Source organism: Meyerozyma guilliermondii, genomic scaffold (genome assembly GCF_000149425.1).
Source record: "Meyerozyma guilliermondii ATCC 6260 scaffold_5 genomic scaffold, whole genome shotgun sequence".
NCBI classification, from domain to species: domain Eukaryota; kingdom Fungi; phylum Ascomycota; class Pichiomycetes; order Serinales; family Debaryomycetaceae; genus Meyerozyma; species Meyerozyma guilliermondii.
The window spans coordinates 1,161,067-1,177,159 of NW_001809796.1; the positions used below are offsets into that span (position 1 = coordinate 1,161,067).

Consider the following 16,093-nt stretch of genomic DNA (forward strand, 5'->3'; position numbering starts at 1 on the left):
GGTTTAAATATAATGGATTAAAATACAAATACCCAACTAGATTTTAGTACGATACATTTTAAATGACAATATCCTCCCCAAGGTGTATCTCCTGTACGGCCCCAAAGTCCTGGCGCAAGTGCCGAGCTCCCATCTCTTTGACACCATACGCTTTCAAACTCTCTACTTCGGCATCGTCGCCATAAACTTCCACAATTATATCTCGAATGGGCACTTCCATGTTCACGAGACTTCGAGGCATATGGATGTGGTTAACATCACCAATGAGATTCGCTTCTTTGACCTTGATAAACTTTCGAGCATACTTGTTTTCTAGTTCATCTCTGAGAAATTTGAGCCGAGAAGCATATTTTTGCACCTTGTCGAAATCCTTGGAATATCTTGGTTTCACATAGATAGACACAGTCGAGGCTCCATTTGAGTGGAGCACCAAATCAGTGAGTAACACCGAATCGAAAAGTCGGATTCCAATACTGCAATGTGCTCCGCATTGCCAGGAATTTCCATCGTCAACCAAGACGGAATTGGCATTGAATTTCCAATTCGAGGGAGCAGATGGACCATTTAAATAATCGTACCATCCGAGAAATACTCGCCGGGCTAACAGCTTTTGACTTTCGGTTCCTGCCGATGTCAAAAAACCCAAGATTCTTGAACCTAATTGGTAGTCGGCGTAGTTTACCGACTTGGAGCTTTTGGCAAATACATCTAGAATGCTCTCCAACATTACTCCATCCGCAGCTACATTGAGGGACGTAGAATTGGCCGCCAAAGTATCGACGAGTCCATTGAACTTGTCCCATATTATCTGGTTATTGTCGGTGAGCCTTTTGTAAATAGTTTCTTCCAAAACTTCTTTGGTGACAGCATTTGACTTTTTGAGAGCACTGGTAATGTAGGCGTTGAGTTCTGACAGATGGGAATCGAGAAAACTGGACCATGTCTGGTTACCTTTTTGTTGGTGATAATTGTCGATAAAAGCAAGCAAGTACCGGTGGAATTCCGGTGCAAAATGGATCTTGTTGTCTTGAATGTATGCTGGCACTTTTTCGGGTAGCTTGTTAATGAAATCAGACACAAGCAGGTTCTTGGCTCCTTCAAACGTATCGTACATGTTGGTGATTTTCTGTAATTTTTCGTCCAATTCCGCTAGGTTTGAGTCCGTGGTGTCGATATTCCGCTGGCGAACGTTTTCCTTGAGCTGTTCCACTTCAGACTGAAGCGTACTCCATGGCTGAGCTTGAAGTCTGCGATCGAGATCGTCAAACTTGGTACTGATATACTCAAATTTCGAGGCAATATTGAGGCTGTGGTCGTCCAAGCTGGCCTGGAGCTGATCATGTCTTCGTGACAAGTCGCCTAGACGTCGCTGGAGAACCGTAAAACGTGGATTCGAGTCTTGACTGTCCAATCGATCGTGTCTTGTAGTGACAAATAACGGTATAAAAACGACAAGCAACAACAAACCACAAACCGCACCAATTATTTGAAGTATTCTCGTCCTGTTATCCCTCGACTTGAAGATTTTGGGCTCGTCAACCCGCTCTACGGTGGGATCTTCAACATTAGTGAGTTCCAGATCAAGAGACCAGGCATCGGAATCAGACTCAGAGTAAACATAGTCCTCGTCAGATTCCGAGTCGTAGTCGTAGGATCTTGAATGAGACGAATTTCCACGGTTTTGGCTGGTTTTCCTTGAGTTTTCGTCGAAATAAGCTTTCTCTCTTCTGGCACGAAACCTGTTTTTCAAGTTGTTATACCTTTTTCCGGCTTTATTTCCACTCACATCTTCGCTTAGATCGCTCACATCGTCGCTGAATTCTCCATCGTCAATTTCAGGATCATTATTCACTTCATTGGCTCCTTCATTGTAGTCGTCATCTTCGTCATCGTCATCTTCTTCTTCACCATTGTAGACGTAATGGGCACTTTTGACGCCTGTTTGACCACCCAATTCCTTGTCGCTGTTCCGGTCTTCGTTTTCCCTCAACGAGATGCTTCCGCTTTCCTGGAACCGGCGAAACATGGTATTTATATCATCTTCGGCGCGTTGAAAATTATTGCCAGAACGCCTATTTTCGATGGTAGAACGAGGTAGGGGGTTTGCTTTGCCTACGAACGCATTCAAGTGTATAGAAGCATCGTCGTCAGTATCCCCTGTGACTAAGGGCACCTTTGGAAACGACATACGCGTGGTGAGATGAGAAAGAGCGCGCGGTAACGAGAGGACTGTGGAAAGTGAGTGCGAACATAGTGAGAATAGTGAGGATAGCGAGAATAGCGAGAGGAATGTGGCAGCTTTAATGGAGCAGTAACGAGATGTATAAAAGAAGTATGATGCTCTGACTAGCCTTTAAAGCCTTGGAGAGCAAATAATTTGCAGGCAAAGAAGAGCGACTTGGACAATATGAGCAATTAGTCTAGTGAGTTAAGAAATGAATAGCGGTAACGGCTAGCGAGAGCGCGACTAATAGTGAAAAATAGCGAGCTTTCAGCCGATGAGCAGTAAATGTATAGGAGCAAATTACCACTATAAAAGGTATTTAAGAACGAGAGAGAGCAGTTTATGTCTCTAGGAGGTAAACCATAGCGAAGTAAGTTAATAATGTGAGCAATTAGACGAATGATTTAGGAAAGGAATAGCGGTAGTGATTAGTGAGATGTCGCAAAAAATAGCGAAAAATAGCGAGCATTCGGCGGGAGAAAATTGAGCAATTAATGAGTAATTGATGAATGAGAGCAAATTGCTGCCTCAACAAGCACTTTGAAGCAATTGAGAGCAGATTTTCTTCTCTATAAGGTAAACCGTAGCGAACTGGTGAGTAATATGAGCAATTAAACCAATGGGATTGGAAATAAATGGCGGTAGCCATTAGGGAGAAGTCGCGATAATTAGCAACAGGTTCAAGAAAATAGCGAGCAAATAGTGGTGATAACGAAGCATTTTGAGCAACTAATAGGAGCTAATTTCTGCTCTTGGAGGTAGTCAAAAGCGATAGGGAGCACATTTTATCTCTACAAGGTAAACCATTGCGAGCTAGGTAATTAAGATGAGCAATTAAACTAAAGAGTTGGGAAATTAATTGCAGCGACTGCCGCGACTATTAGCGAAAAATAGAGAGGGTTAGCGGTGAGAGCCACTGAGCATTAATTGGTAAAAAGGAGCAAATTAGTTCTATTACAGGCATTTAAAAGCGACAGGGAGCATATTATATTTACGAAAAGTAAACCATAGCGATCTAGTGTATAATGTGAGCTTCAACGTCGTCTACAAGCACAAACTAGAAATCATTCATTACTTAGAGCTTACCCAAAATGTTCTCGGCAGTAGCAATGTCAGTCAAGCTACCGCCGTTTTCAGCCTTCAAATATTCAGTCTTACCGTCCTTGACAATAGCAGCGTAACGACCGGTTCTAAGTCCGAAACCAGCACCAGTCAAGTCAGCAAGGTACTCGTCACCCAATTCCTTGGACAAAGCTGCGTTAGGGTCGGTTGCGAAAACCACATAGTTTTCTTCGTCCTTGTAGCCCAATGCCTTACCCCAGGCAGCATTGACAAATGGATCGTTGGCGGTGAGGATGATGATTTTGTCGACTCCCTTCTGCTTGAACTCGTCGATTTTTTTCAAGTAGCCCGGAACGTGCTGCTCGGTACAAGTAGGGGTGAAAGCACCGGGAGCAGAGGTCAACACAATGGTTTTACCAGGGAAAAGTTTGGCTAAATCCAAAGCAATTGGGTTGGCGCAGGCGGCAATATCGTCAGCAGCCTTTGAGTATGGAACATACTTGAGCTTGACGTCGGTTGGGAAAGATTGGGACATTGCAATTGAGTGTTCAGAATAAGATTCAAGAAGAATTGATCTTTGGTTGTCTAACAAGGGATGTTGCTGGAGAATTTATAGTGCGCACAATCGTGGGGTTATTACTAAGGTCCGTGCCGGACTTAGATAATAGGTAAGCGTGCGACCATCTAGATCTCAGTGATTAGACGACTGCGCTTTGTAATTATGCTTCGACCACAATAGACGCCGGGAGAGAGTCTGCTGAGTAAAGCCAATTGGTCTTAAAGAAAACGAATTTGGTCTCGAACGATCTAAATGACGTTCGCGTCTTTTCATCACTAATAGTTCTCACTAATAGTTCCGATGTTCTCACTAATTCTCGCTCGTAGCTCTCGCTAGTGGTTCTCGCTAGTGGTTCTCGCTAGTTCTCACTAATAGTTCTCGCTAGTGGTTCTCACGAAAAGTTCTCACTGTTCTCACTACTTTTCGCTAATAGTTTTCACCGTTCTCACTAATTCTCACTAGTCTCACCCTTACTAGTTTTCACTAGTTCTCGCTAATAGTTTTCACTAGTTGTCATTAGTTCTCATTTCTCCCAATTCTCTCACGTCAATACAGCTCTTGCACCCGCCGAAGCAGCCGACCCCACTGTAGCACCAATATATGCTCCCGTAAGCAACGTGATGGGCCACTGCTGCCAGTCTCGGTCCCAGTCTAGCGGAATGGGAAACACACCCACCCAGGTACCGAGAACCGCGCCAACTATACTCAACAAAATTGGATTTTTTAAAATTACAGAGGTGCCATTGGCGGCAGTTATCACCGAAAAAATGGTATCTCTTTCAAACCGGTAGAACACCAACATAGGAAACAACACCAAAACCGAAAAGTGACCCGCAAAGAGTGCCGTTTCCGTAATATGACTAGATAATGGTGCTCCCATCAAAATCATCACCACAAATACTGGAAGAGTCGCGGCGTACGCGATTACCATGGCTCCACTAACAAGTAGCGGCACGTTTTCCGACTTGATTTTCTTCTTGGAGCTGGCCAATTCTGTGTTCACCGCCACCAAGTACCCGTACACCAACTGCAAAACCGTCAAAGTGGCCAATCCTTTCGATAAAACTGGTTTTACGTTTTGGGTAAGGCCACCGGAATACATTCCCAAAAGCACAAGGAGCCCATGTATCGGAAACGAGGCAACTCCCAGCTTGAGCGCGTACTTTTCTACGTACGGGGGAGGAGTTTTGGGGTTTGAATCGTCGTCTAGCGCGTTGAAAGAGACGCTTTTTTTAGTCCTGGGCATGGTGAGAGTGAATTCGCGATCAAATTTCGCGACTTTGCGAAGAAATCGCGGTGGCTCGCTGCGAAAATAAAAATTGACCTGCCAAAATTGCAGTGCGATAAACGGCTGCGAAAGTTCAGTACTCATTTAATTTACATCTAATGATATAAGTATACTACACTATCTTTCTCTACTGCTTCACTCCTTCCTCATTCCACTCACATAATCTTGAGTACATTTTCAAACTCAATGAGGTCTTTCCAAATTTCCTGGTATACGCCCTTCGAGCTCACCTTTTGTGCAATGGTTTGTTTTCTGTCTTCATTAAGTTTAGCATACCTCTTGATCACCTGGTGGTCCAAAATAGGCTTGACGCCTGTCTGGGAGTCATCAAAGGCCTCTCCGCCAAATCGGTTCAATCTAGGATTGAGTCCACAGTAATGGTATTCTTTGTCGGTGAGCTGCTGCTGAATAATGTACATCCGACGGTAAGTAAACTCGTTGACGGGGAAAACTGTAAAGAAAGAACCATCAATGGTGGATCCAACGGTCTGGAATACATCGGAGTATTGGGTGTTGATTTCCTCGTTTTTGGGCACCATTCTCATACATGTGGTGGACGAGCTCACGTTGAACGAAGCTCGATGTACCAACCTCTGACCATTTGACGAGGTGGGGTCTTCAGGATCAAACTGGACAAGGTGCATCACATTGTTGTTTCCAGCAATCAAAATGTAGATTTCTTCGTCTTTGGAAATGAATTCGGCACAACTGACATCGACAGATTGAAGATCTTTACCGAGCATTATCATCCGGAACGGTTCAGCGTCGAAACCCGCGAGCCAAACACTCTTGAGGGTGTCACCGAGGATCACCAAGTTACCAAAACTCTTCGCTTCGGAAACGTAAACCGAAGTATCCAAAAATGCCACTGGAACTACTCCATCGTCTTGCACATCTCTCACAATTATCTTCTGACCTTGAGCCACCAAAAAACGACCACTGACCTCACACATCGACGTCACAGCTCCCTTGGTGTCTTCGGTATTGTATTCCTTAAACTTGTGGTTTGTTTCTGGTTTTCCAGGCTCAGGAATAATGTCGATAATTTCGTAGATTTTGAACGCACCATTGGCACCAAGATCCTCCATTCTATATCTCCCCGTACCAACCACAAGGAGCTCCTTGCGATGCTTGAAGCGCTTCGTGGAAGATCCTATATCGAGCACCATCGACTTCACAGTCATGGCTATTTCATTATCTCGCAACTCCACCGTCTCAATGACAGTCCAGTTGTATGGCGAGATGAGCTTGAGTGAACCTTTATACGAGTTTGCACTGGGCTTATCTTTCTTAAGACCAGCAATGGGGTTCCCTTCTTCATCGAGAGCATTGTAGGGAATCTCACGGTACGTGGAAACAACATAAGTGTTGGAAAGTTCGTGGTAAGTCACCGACTTTACAGTTTCACCAATGGGAACTTTTTTGACTGGTAAATTGTTGTCGTAGTTGAAGTCTCTGGGCAACTCACAAATACGAGCGTTCTTGGCATTATCCAAAAAGATGAGTCCGTTGCTAACTTTTGAATCGGAAAATGAAGCAAATGACTGCGCTGCTATCTTGGTGAACTTGAATATTCTTGGAATTGAGTGTCTCGTACGAGTAATAAAGTACGGAACAACTCCAGTGACAAAGATACTCGAGAAACCACTGACGAGCGGAATGTATACCAATCGACGTTCGATACTTGTACCCGCCGGATAAGCATTGTCTGGAGCACCAGTAATAAGCAAATCTTTTTCTTTTTTCAATTTGAAGTTCAGTCCATCAAAGAACAACTTGTACATGTAGATCTCACCTCCCACCGTCAATATGGTCAAGTATTCTTCCTTGGAGTATTGGTCACCGATTTCGTTGAAAACTATCTGCTTGATAAACGGATCTGGATAAGTGTCTCGGGGCTCAAAGAACCCCAAATTGAGCTCATCGGAAAACTTGTCCACATCGTTCAATTGATAGCATCGTTCATTATGGTCGCGGCCAAATGCTACCACTCGATTGTCACCTGTTACCAATACAAACATTTTCAGAAGTGGGCCGAGATCTTTCTCTTGCTTTTCTTCTCCGGCAACACGACCACCGTGCTTTCTTTTAGTGCCTTTAATTAGCAAATTACTGTCTTTTGTGACAGCGTTGAGCAAGCGGGAATTTGTCACATAACCTGTGGTGATAATGGTGTCTGATAAAATCTGAGGAATGTTGATCTTGGTCAAGCTTTCCGTATGGGTGTTAACAGAGTATATCAATACCTCACCACTGGCAAAAAATATCATCAAATAATCATCGTGAACCGTACTGCTGATAATCTGGTCTTCTTTCATGGCGTCTTTCAACTCGTCTTCGAAAGACATGTGCCGTTTGAATTTGCTGTTGAAGACCTCGATATGTTTCGGCGTAATCTGCAAAATGTACTTGCCGTTGTTCAACTCGTGCATGGCTATCGTCATTTCGTCGTTGATAAAATCCTTGGATTTCAAACGAGAGTACGATTTTTCAATCTGGAAAATTTCCGATTTCAGGTTGACATCGTCAGAAGTTATCAAGTACTTGTTATTGATGTTCCACATTCGATTGACCTGAGAGAATGTAAGCGAAGACCGAATGATTGGTTGCACGCTGGGAGCAAAAATGTTCAAGCAACTTTGCTTGTGGGAGCCTCCATTGCTGACTATGCAAACATCATTAAGATTTGGGTTGATAAGATTGGCCTTAAACTTTTCAGTGGAGTACTTTCCCAAGGTGAAATCAGACACAGGGCCATGATTTATGAGTTCGTCGTGCTTAAAGTACTTGATATCACCTTGTCTAATGACAATTTTTTCTCCTGCATTGTCGTCGTCGTACAATTCTTCGTCTCCATCCATATCTTCTTTACCATTGGATTGAACCTTTTCGGTAACCTCTTCGTTTCGCAAGTACTTGACCTCCAAAAGCGGGCTATTTCCATTGTTGTTAGCAATGAAAAGCAAGTTAGAGTCGAGAAATGCTGGCTGGCCAGGATATGTCAAATCGACCGACGAATAGTGGGTTTCGAGAACTGGTTCCAAAGCAAACCTTTTGATGGTTTTGATGTCAACGTCGAAATTTATGTGGAAGAGGGACCCCGTCAGAAGCGACAAGAGCACACGGTTATCGTTGGGAAGTGGGATAACGGCACAGTTCTCCAACATGAGATTGAGGTCGGTTTGGTCGTGGTAGTTTTTGACCGACGCCGTGATGTCCTCGGTGTACTTGTTGACAGCCAAGCGTCGCACAATGCCTCCGTTGTCGACGTGGATTATCTCGTTGCAGCCTAGAAGAAGACAACCGTTGAGGGGATGCGATAAGGGAACTAGTCTATCGATGTCAAAAGGCAAGTTTTCGATCTTGAGAACAGTAGTGGTGGCCTTAGTCGCAAGATCTATGGTCATGACATGGTAGGTGATGTTGTCTTTCACTTTCGGGAGCAAACCAGTCCAAGTGGCAGCCTTCAGCGACAAAATAGCCACTGTAGGTTCTCGGTAATTGTGGAGAAATTGCATGTCCACGATGGTTCCAATTGAAGGTTCGAGGGTCTGGGCATCCACCATGAAACTGGATCCGAAAACCTCAGAGTCAAATCCAGGAACATACTTTTGTTTTTTCGTTTCCCCCTCGTCGTCCATGTCATCATCGTCGTCATCTGGAGTGGAAAAAGGAAGAAAAGTTAGCAAGTTTTTGAACCGCACACAGAAACACGAGTATCTATTGGGTTCCACGATCAACTCGGTCTCGTCTAGTGTTTCGTAAGTGGCAGCTTGGATCGATTTTTCGTAATAATGTAACGACTCGGTGGCTATGGAATGTGTTTGGTGGTCCCATCGTATCATAGAAACTTTAGCGGCCTTCGTCGCCACCAATATATAGTCCAAGTCGGGTGAGTCGACTGTGCGGAACTTTTTGAGCGCCGTGACGGTGCCGTAGAGTTTGAATTGGTCGAGGAGACGAAGCTTGAAACCTCGTTTTGATGTCCCTGTAACCTCAAACACTTGCAATAACGACGTCTTGGCTACCACTAAATGCTTGGTAGTAGGGGAGATGAAATTGCAGCCCACGCAATGCGAGACCCTCGAGGGCTCGAGAAACTCGTAGTAGGCGTCCATTGGGGTGTTGTTGAAAAGAATAAAAGTTGGTGATTTTTCGCGCGCGAAAACAGTGCTGGGGTGCTAGCGAGGGACGATGAGGGGGGTGCACGAAGAGACAAGCAGGCTGGAAAAGGGGGGGTTGACATTGAAATTCTAGGCACTAAACTGCATGCGCTGAGTTGAATGGTGGTATTGGCGAAACAAAACCGTGTACTAGGCGCAATTTTGATGCTGGTACTGCCCGTTAGAGCCAACCCCCACATCGTGAGAGGAAAAAAGCGAAAAAGCTCGCGCACATGAGGCGAACACCCCACTGGACAGGATGGTAGGGAAGAATTTGAAGAGTGAACCAACTAAAGGATGAGAGTGAGTATGGACACTATTGAAGTCGGAGCGAGTAACATTTGTTAGCGCACCATAGCCAAAAAACCTCTTCCAAATAAGTTTTCTCTACAATTTTCCTATCAAATTAACATTACCGTAACTATACTACATTTTAACTACAACACCAAGTAAATCACCGACAACAATCCCAACACCGTGGATCCCACCTTGACTACGTTTCCGGCTGCCTCGTAAGAGGAAACAGCTGGAACTGGAGGTGCAGTGGAAGTGCTTGTCTTACCGACTGAGGGCAGTTGGGTGACGATATTATTGGTGATAACATTCACTGTGGTGAACTCCTCTGGGGTAGCCGTGACTGGAGCTGGAGGAGCAGTTGAAATGGTGGTCAATGGAGTGGCGGTGGTTGGTTTGACTGGACAATAAGTGGTGTAAGCTGTGACATGGTCATCGATGGTGGTTGTGACCACAGTGACACCAGTGGTGTGGGTAGCCTTGGAACACTTGTTTTGGTTGCAAGAAGTGATGGTGACCAAGGTGGTGTGGTAGTCTGTCAAAGTGGAATTTGTTTCAGGTTTGGCTGAAGTAGCTGAAGTTTTAGCTGAAGTAGTCTCAGACTTTGGAGCCTTGGTTTGGGTAGCGGGAGTCTCTGTGAGAGGACAGTAGGTGGTGACCACAGTCTCGACGTCGTTGATGGTGGTGGTGTAAGTCGACAAAGTCTCGGGCTCGGAGGTTAAGTAGCAGGGTTTCTCAGCAGGGCAAACGGTGTGAATAACGTGGATGGTGGAAGCGACGGTTTCGGTGGAAACAGCAGAAGCTGAACCAGACGCTGAACCAGAACCAGCGACAGCTTTGGTGTGAGTGGTTGCTTCTGTGGCTTTAGTAGCTTCAGTTGCTTCAGTAGCTTCGGCTTCGGTAGTTCCCGTAGCATCGACGGCTGTGGTCTCGGTTGGAGTAACAGGAACCGCCGTGGTGATCACCGTCAAGATTCCGTCAACGGTGGTGGTTATGGTGGTGGACGACTCGAGCTCGGTGGTCACATAGCAGTTGGAGTAGACGTCACAAACCGTCTTGGTGGTTTCAAAGATGTCATCATCGGTGTAGGTGTCGTAGGCGTAAATGGTGGATCTGACCTTGGTCAGCGAAGAAGCCAAGGTTGGAGCAGCTGAAACCAAAGCTGAGTCCGAGACTGAGTCGGAAACAACCGAAGTGGGCACAGTAGGCACGGCAGCAGCTCTGGTGGAATTGGTAAAGTGAAAGCTGGAAGGAGCAAGTTCAACAGAAGAAGCAGAACATCCAACGGTACAAATACTGGTAGAAACTATGGTGGGCAAGGACAGGTCGGAGGACAGGTCGGCCAAGGAGGTTGAAGCAGCACTCAAAAGTGCAAATGCCAACGACAATTTCATAGTTGCAAAAAGATGACCAGGTTTGGGGACTCATCGAGGTTATATAGTGGGTCCAGATTCGAGGTTCTGCGTCATCAGATCAAGCGTATATGCTGGTCCACGCTACTAACGGCTGGTTTTGGGCTCAGACCGTAGAAGAATCCGCTTGTTGTGCCGTATTGGGAACATTGGCAGCTGGTGATGTCCCGATTCGATTCGCAGCCAGCGCTCGCGCATTGACAGCTCCAGCCACCGCTGTGTGCAGGACGAAAAAATTGAAGAACAATCAGAGACAATTGAAAAGAGATAAAGATTGAGATGCACGACTCACAGTGATGACGCACAGTTAATGGAGATGGGGGAGGATGATCTGATTCTTAATTGTTGTGTATTGTTCGCTGATCTGAGAATGGATCGGTTATATACAGGAACAAATACCAAATGACAATTGACTATCTAACAATGAAGTAGCGATGGAATGGCGGATACGGTGGTTTAGTGGTGTCAGTGTCTCATTGTGGCTTTTTGGTTTTGTACCGACCAAAAAATCGAAAAAATGAAAAATGAAATTTGTACGTTTTTGCAGCCACTGAAGACATTGGAGAAGTACATATTGTACAATGAAATAGAAGATACCACAACAACTCTATACAAAGATTCATTATTTGAGTTCAGCTAGAGAAGTATACTGCAATAAATGGATATGATAATTGGCTAGTTATAATTGACTATTTGGTTCCAGTTTCCATCCACATTCGTCGTTATTGCAACTTTTCTTTTTCTCGTAATTCTTCTTACTATTCTTTCTTTCCGTAATTGCTCTGAAAGTCTGCCGCGGTGGTGACATGGGCACGGCCAGGCAACAATTTCTGCATCACAGTGTCGTGGATTTCCTGGTCGCGATCAGCACAAGCATCGCTAATCACAGTGGTAACAAAGTCCAACTCAGTAGCCAGAATTCCAGTTCTTAACACACAATTGGAACTGCTTATTCCAGTGAGAATAAGTGACTTGATCCCATTCTTTTGCAAGTGTTCACGAATATCCGATGGGGTAAGTGCAGAAATCAAACCCGGTCTTCTCGTGAACCTTGGTTCATTTCCGGCTCCTTCCAACAATTGTGGAGCTTCTACAGATCCACCGGACTGCTTAATAGTAGCTAGAAAGCCACTCAACATCTTGGCTCCTCTGTAACTTGGCAAAGGCTGAAGCTCTTCATCAATGAGTGCGTGAATCACATGAATTCCTTGAGACTTGGCCCAAGATCGCAAATTAGTTGCATTTTCCAAAGCGGTTGCAGCACCCCCAGCCATTCCCAAAAAAGCACTGTGGAAGTCTAAGAGAAGTAATGCTGTCTCCGAAGGCTTATAATAGCTTGGTGACGATGGGTCGGTGGAATTGAACTCAATGGCTGGAATTGGAAGTGACATGAAAGATTTGAGAGGTTGTGGAATGTGTTGTCTTCATTGGCATTTTATACCATGAACGGCTGTAGCTCGGAGATGCTCGGTCGACCGAGCATTCGGCTCCGCACACGGTCCGAGGTGGTTCCGAAGGGTCGGGTCACGTGAACAACCAATTGTCCATATTACTTTGAGAAGAGTGCTTGCTTATATAAGGCAAACTCATGGATTGCATATAGGATAAATCCATCTTGCGTATAACAACATGTGGCCTCCTTTTTCTTCATCCATTCTGAAAGTTTGAACAAACAAAGTCAGCAGTATTTTGTTCAAGTTGAATGCAAAAGCCAATAACAAGCAAAATCTTTCAAACTTGATAAATGAAGTAAAGAAATAGTCGGAGATTCGGACTTAAGATTTGACAGCTTTGACACTTTTGACAGCTAAATTGTTTTGACTTATTTGTCATTATTTATAATCTTGAAGACATTGAACGTAAATCACAGTTTACTGAACGTGTCAATGGTTGTAAGAACGTTCCAAAGAAGCACAACAAACCCGAAATCGGTACTTCCGCTATCTCCGTGAAGTGGTATGGTTTCTAACCAAATAGGAGTTCATCGAAAATTCAGTAAACACAATTTACTTCTTGAATCCATGGCAATTTCAAGGCTTCTATCCTAAATTTAATCGTCTGGTTTCCTGGAACTTACGTTTAAGCCCATTTTTCAGTATTTCAAGAACCCACAAAACCATGATAAATTAATCATTTGCCACATTTTCACTTGATTTTCACCTCATTAGGTGGCGATAATATGACAGGCTATAAATACCACACCAATTCACTTCAAATTCATCATGACAGTCAAAGCCTTATTTTCAACTCCCTCCTCCGAGCCTTATTTTAAAGACATAGAATTACCACCTCCAAAAGACCATGAAGTTACTGTGCAATTGCTTGCGGTAGGATATAACCACTTGGCCAAGGCAAGAGCAAGAGGGGCACACTACACGGCGTCCAAGGATGAAACCATAGTTGGAATTGATGGTGTGGGAAAAGTGAAGGGAACTGGTGAATTGGTGTATTTCATCTCAATGGGTGGAACTTATGCTCAAGAGTTGAACGTTCCTAAGGCAGCACTCTACCCATTGCCAGCGAACTCCAGTGAGGAAGACATCGACCGAGTGATTGCCTTGGCTAATAGTGCTTTTGCATCGGCCAATGCTTTCAGCAACAGAATAGACAATGTTCCTGAAAATGCCTCTATGGCAATATTGGGTGTTACTGGTACTTCTGGAAGACTCGCAATTCAAGTGGCTAAGAATATGTTTGGCGTGAAAACAGTAATTGGAATTGGAAGGTCGCAGACAAAGTTGGAGCAGCTCAAGAAGGACGAGCCATTGTTGGACGATGTGATTTGTCTTGGAAAAAGCGATGAAAGTATCATTTCCAGTGGAAAATTAAGCGACGTCGATATAGTTTTCGATTTGGTTTGGGGAGATTCTGCCTCGAGAATTTTGAATGCTGCCGTAAAGTCAAAGATTGTACCTCATAAACGGTTGATTTGGGTGCAAACCGGACAAATTGGCGGTGATAAAGCCGATATTTCTCCTATGGCATTGAGACTGACCAACTTGGTGATTGTTGGAAGTGGATTCGGACCCCAGCCTTTCTCTGAAATTGTGAAACTCACCAAGGTACTTGTTGAAAAATTAGCAGATGGAACAATTGGAAAGGGTGTTCCTTATAAGCCATTGCCCTTTGACACTGCAGATAAGAGATGGAACGATGACCTTGGAGACGAAAGGGTGTATTTCAAGTTTTAGGAGGTAGCAGCAATCTCTGTAGATATTTTTATGATAAATTTCAATGCAATAAAATGAATGTAGTGTTACAGAAATGTAACATGAATATTGAATAAATATAAAAAAGAGAAGTGGAACCGAAATTAGTCTTCAAGCCAAACACCCTTCTGTAGCAAATCTCTGATGGTAACAATTGTGAGTCTGTACCCTACTTATCGAATTCTCTTCATCAATTGTCACGTGAGCGCTCATGAAATTATCTTTTTCATCAGTCCCTGTATGTTTCTTTGGCTTATCTTTGTCGTAGCGGCATGGGCACTGTCTGCCATCGAGCTCAATGACGACACTTTTATAGGTTCACTTCTTTCGACAAATTATACATTGGTTTATTTTTATCGAGATCATTGCAAATATTGCCAAGAATTCAGCAGCGATTATGAGTATTTGTCGCTCCTTTATAACGGTAATGACACTTCTGGGTTCCAAATTGTAAAAATTAACGGAGCCAAGAACATGCGTGCCAATTCATTGTTCAAAGTGGATCGATATCCCACACTAAAAATGTACCATAACTCCACTTCTGAGATTGTCACGTTTCAACAGCAACGATTATTCGAAGCTATAGTGGACTTTATAGGCTACCAAGTACCTGGAATTGAGCCAGACTACACCAAGTTCAAATCCCAGGTGCCCATGTTGCCAGGAAATACAATCGAAGAAGATTTGACCAACACCTTGGTAATTTTCATGCTGCCAAATATGGACGGATGGGAAGATTTTGGTCGCCCCAACCATTTCATGGAGCGTGCTGCTGCTTCACAAAATTATAAAAACGTCAAGTTTGCAGTAGTGGACATTTTTGACCAAAAGAGCGATTTGCAACAAAAATACCTTGTCAGTAATTTCCCATCAGCCATTTATTTTGGCACCAATGGACGATTCAAGGTCCTTGACACTTACTCCACCAATCCAGATAGCCGTTTGGAGGAGCAGGAGCTCTTGGGTTTCTTGAATAGCTTGCAAAACGAAGATGGCTGGTTTGAAAATTGTGACCAATTGGCTCAGGTTATTGAAAATTCCAAGTACGAAGGCCACAAGTACCACCGCCCAGGCTTCAATATGGTCCAGGACCGCTTCGAAAACGACCATGACCCCGAATATGACGACATTCTCGAACATTTGGAATTATAGTCTTTCTGTCAGGTACTGCATATAACCCGTCTTGCTCGACTTGCAAAATGAAACTGGTAAATCTCACCAAAAACATCCACGTCAAGCATGAACATATTTCGGTTTTTCGGAGATCTAAGCCATCTCGCGAGCATTTTCATCCTCCTCTACTCCATAGAGCTCCACAAATCAACAAAAGGGTTGTCATTGAAAACCCAATCTTTGTATGCGCTCGTATTTGTCACTCGTTATATGGACCTTTTCACCCACTATGTATCGTTGTACAATTTGTTGATGAAAATCTTCTTTCTTGGTTCCAGTGTGTACACCGTGTACGTTATGGCTGGAAAGTACCGAAAGCAAACCGAATTGACCGTAGATACATTTCCAGTGCGGTATTTGGTGGGAGGAGCATTTGTGGGGTCGTTGGTTTTGACATACAAATACACCTTTAGTGAAATTAGGTGGTCGTTTTCGTTGTGGTTGGAAGCTGTGGCCATTCTTCCCCAGTTGTACATACTCCAAAGAACCGGTGAGGCCGAAAATATCACCTCTCATTACATCTTCGCATTGGGGTTATACCGGGCACTCTACATTCCCAACTGGATATACCGTTATTTCGCCGACGACAAGTTCGATTACATCTCATTCTTGGCCGGGTTGTTACAAACTGCGGTATACTCAGACTTCTTTTATATCTACTACACCCGGGTGATGCAGGGAAAGAAGTTCCAGTTGCCAGTATAGTACG

The 16,093-nt window shown here is 44.1% G+C and overlaps 9 protein-coding genes across 9 annotated transcripts; 3 read left to right on the plus strand and 6 right to left on the minus strand. All coding sequences in view use genetic code 12, as the record gives it.

Annotated features, from left to right (window-relative positions):
- Window positions 1-58: 58 nt before the first annotated feature.
- Window positions 59-2,188, minus strand: PGUG_04577 (uncharacterized protein; the record flags this gene model as incomplete). Its single annotated transcript, XM_001483798.1, has 1 exon — window positions 59-2,188. The coding sequence occupies one exon, from the start codon at window positions 2,186-2,188 to the stop codon at window positions 59-61; it is 2,130 nt and encodes a 709-aa protein (XP_001483848.2).
- Window positions 2,189-3,299: 1,111 nt separating this feature from the next.
- AHP1 (thioredoxin peroxidase) lies at window positions 3,300-3,821 on the minus strand (the record flags this gene model as incomplete). The annotated part of the gene is made up of 1 exon (XM_001483799.1): window positions 3,300-3,821. The coding sequence occupies one exon, from the start codon at window positions 3,819-3,821 to the stop codon at window positions 3,300-3,302; it is 522 nt and encodes a 173-aa protein (XP_001483849.1).
- Window positions 3,822-4,386: 565 nt separating this feature from the next.
- On the minus strand, window positions 4,387-5,217 carry PGUG_04579 (mannose-ethanolamine phosphotransferase; the record flags this gene model as incomplete). Its single annotated transcript, XM_001483800.1, has 1 exon — window positions 4,387-5,217. The coding sequence occupies one exon, from the start codon at window positions 5,215-5,217 to the stop codon at window positions 4,387-4,389; it is 831 nt and encodes a 276-aa protein (XP_001483850.2).
- Window positions 5,218-5,288: 71 nt separating this feature from the next.
- On the minus strand, window positions 5,289-9,251 carry PGUG_04580 (cleavage/polyadenylation factor CFT1; the record flags this gene model as incomplete). Its single annotated transcript, XM_001483801.1, has 1 exon — window positions 5,289-9,251. One exon carries the CDS (start codon window positions 9,249-9,251, stop codon window positions 5,289-5,291), a length of 3,963 nt encoding a protein of 1,320 aa, XP_001483851.2.
- A 482-nt stretch (window positions 9,252-9,733) lies between these two features.
- Window positions 9,734-10,984, minus strand: PGA38 (Pga38p; the record flags this gene model as incomplete). The annotated part of the gene is made up of 1 exon (XM_001483802.1): window positions 9,734-10,984. The coding sequence occupies one exon, from the start codon at window positions 10,982-10,984 to the stop codon at window positions 9,734-9,736; it is 1,251 nt and encodes a 416-aa protein (XP_001483852.2).
- Window positions 10,985-11,760: 776 nt separating this feature from the next.
- Window positions 11,761-12,393, minus strand: PGUG_04582 (cysteine hydrolase family protein; the record flags this gene model as incomplete). Its single annotated transcript, XM_001483803.1, has 1 exon — window positions 11,761-12,393. The coding sequence occupies one exon, from the start codon at window positions 12,391-12,393 to the stop codon at window positions 11,761-11,763; it is 633 nt and encodes a 210-aa protein (XP_001483853.2).
- An 831-nt stretch (window positions 12,394-13,224) lies between these two features.
- PGUG_04583 (uncharacterized protein) lies at window positions 13,225-14,193 on the plus strand (the record flags this gene model as incomplete). The annotated part of the gene is made up of 1 exon (XM_001483804.1): window positions 13,225-14,193. The coding sequence occupies one exon, from the start codon at window positions 13,225-13,227 to the stop codon at window positions 14,191-14,193; it is 969 nt and encodes a 322-aa protein (XP_001483854.2).
- Window positions 14,194-14,355: 162 nt separating this feature from the next.
- On the plus strand, window positions 14,356-15,363 carry PGUG_04584 (uncharacterized protein; the record flags this gene model as incomplete). Its single annotated transcript, XM_001483805.1, has 1 exon — window positions 14,356-15,363. One exon carries the CDS (start codon window positions 14,356-14,358, stop codon window positions 15,361-15,363), a length of 1,008 nt encoding a protein of 335 aa, XP_001483855.2.
- Window positions 15,364-15,450: 87 nt separating this feature from the next.
- PGUG_04585 (uncharacterized protein) lies at window positions 15,451-16,089 on the plus strand (the record flags this gene model as incomplete). The annotated part of the gene is made up of 1 exon (XM_001483806.1): window positions 15,451-16,089. The coding sequence occupies one exon, from the start codon at window positions 15,451-15,453 to the stop codon at window positions 16,087-16,089; it is 639 nt and encodes a 212-aa protein (XP_001483856.1).
- Between the last annotated feature and the right edge of the window lie 4 nt (window positions 16,090-16,093).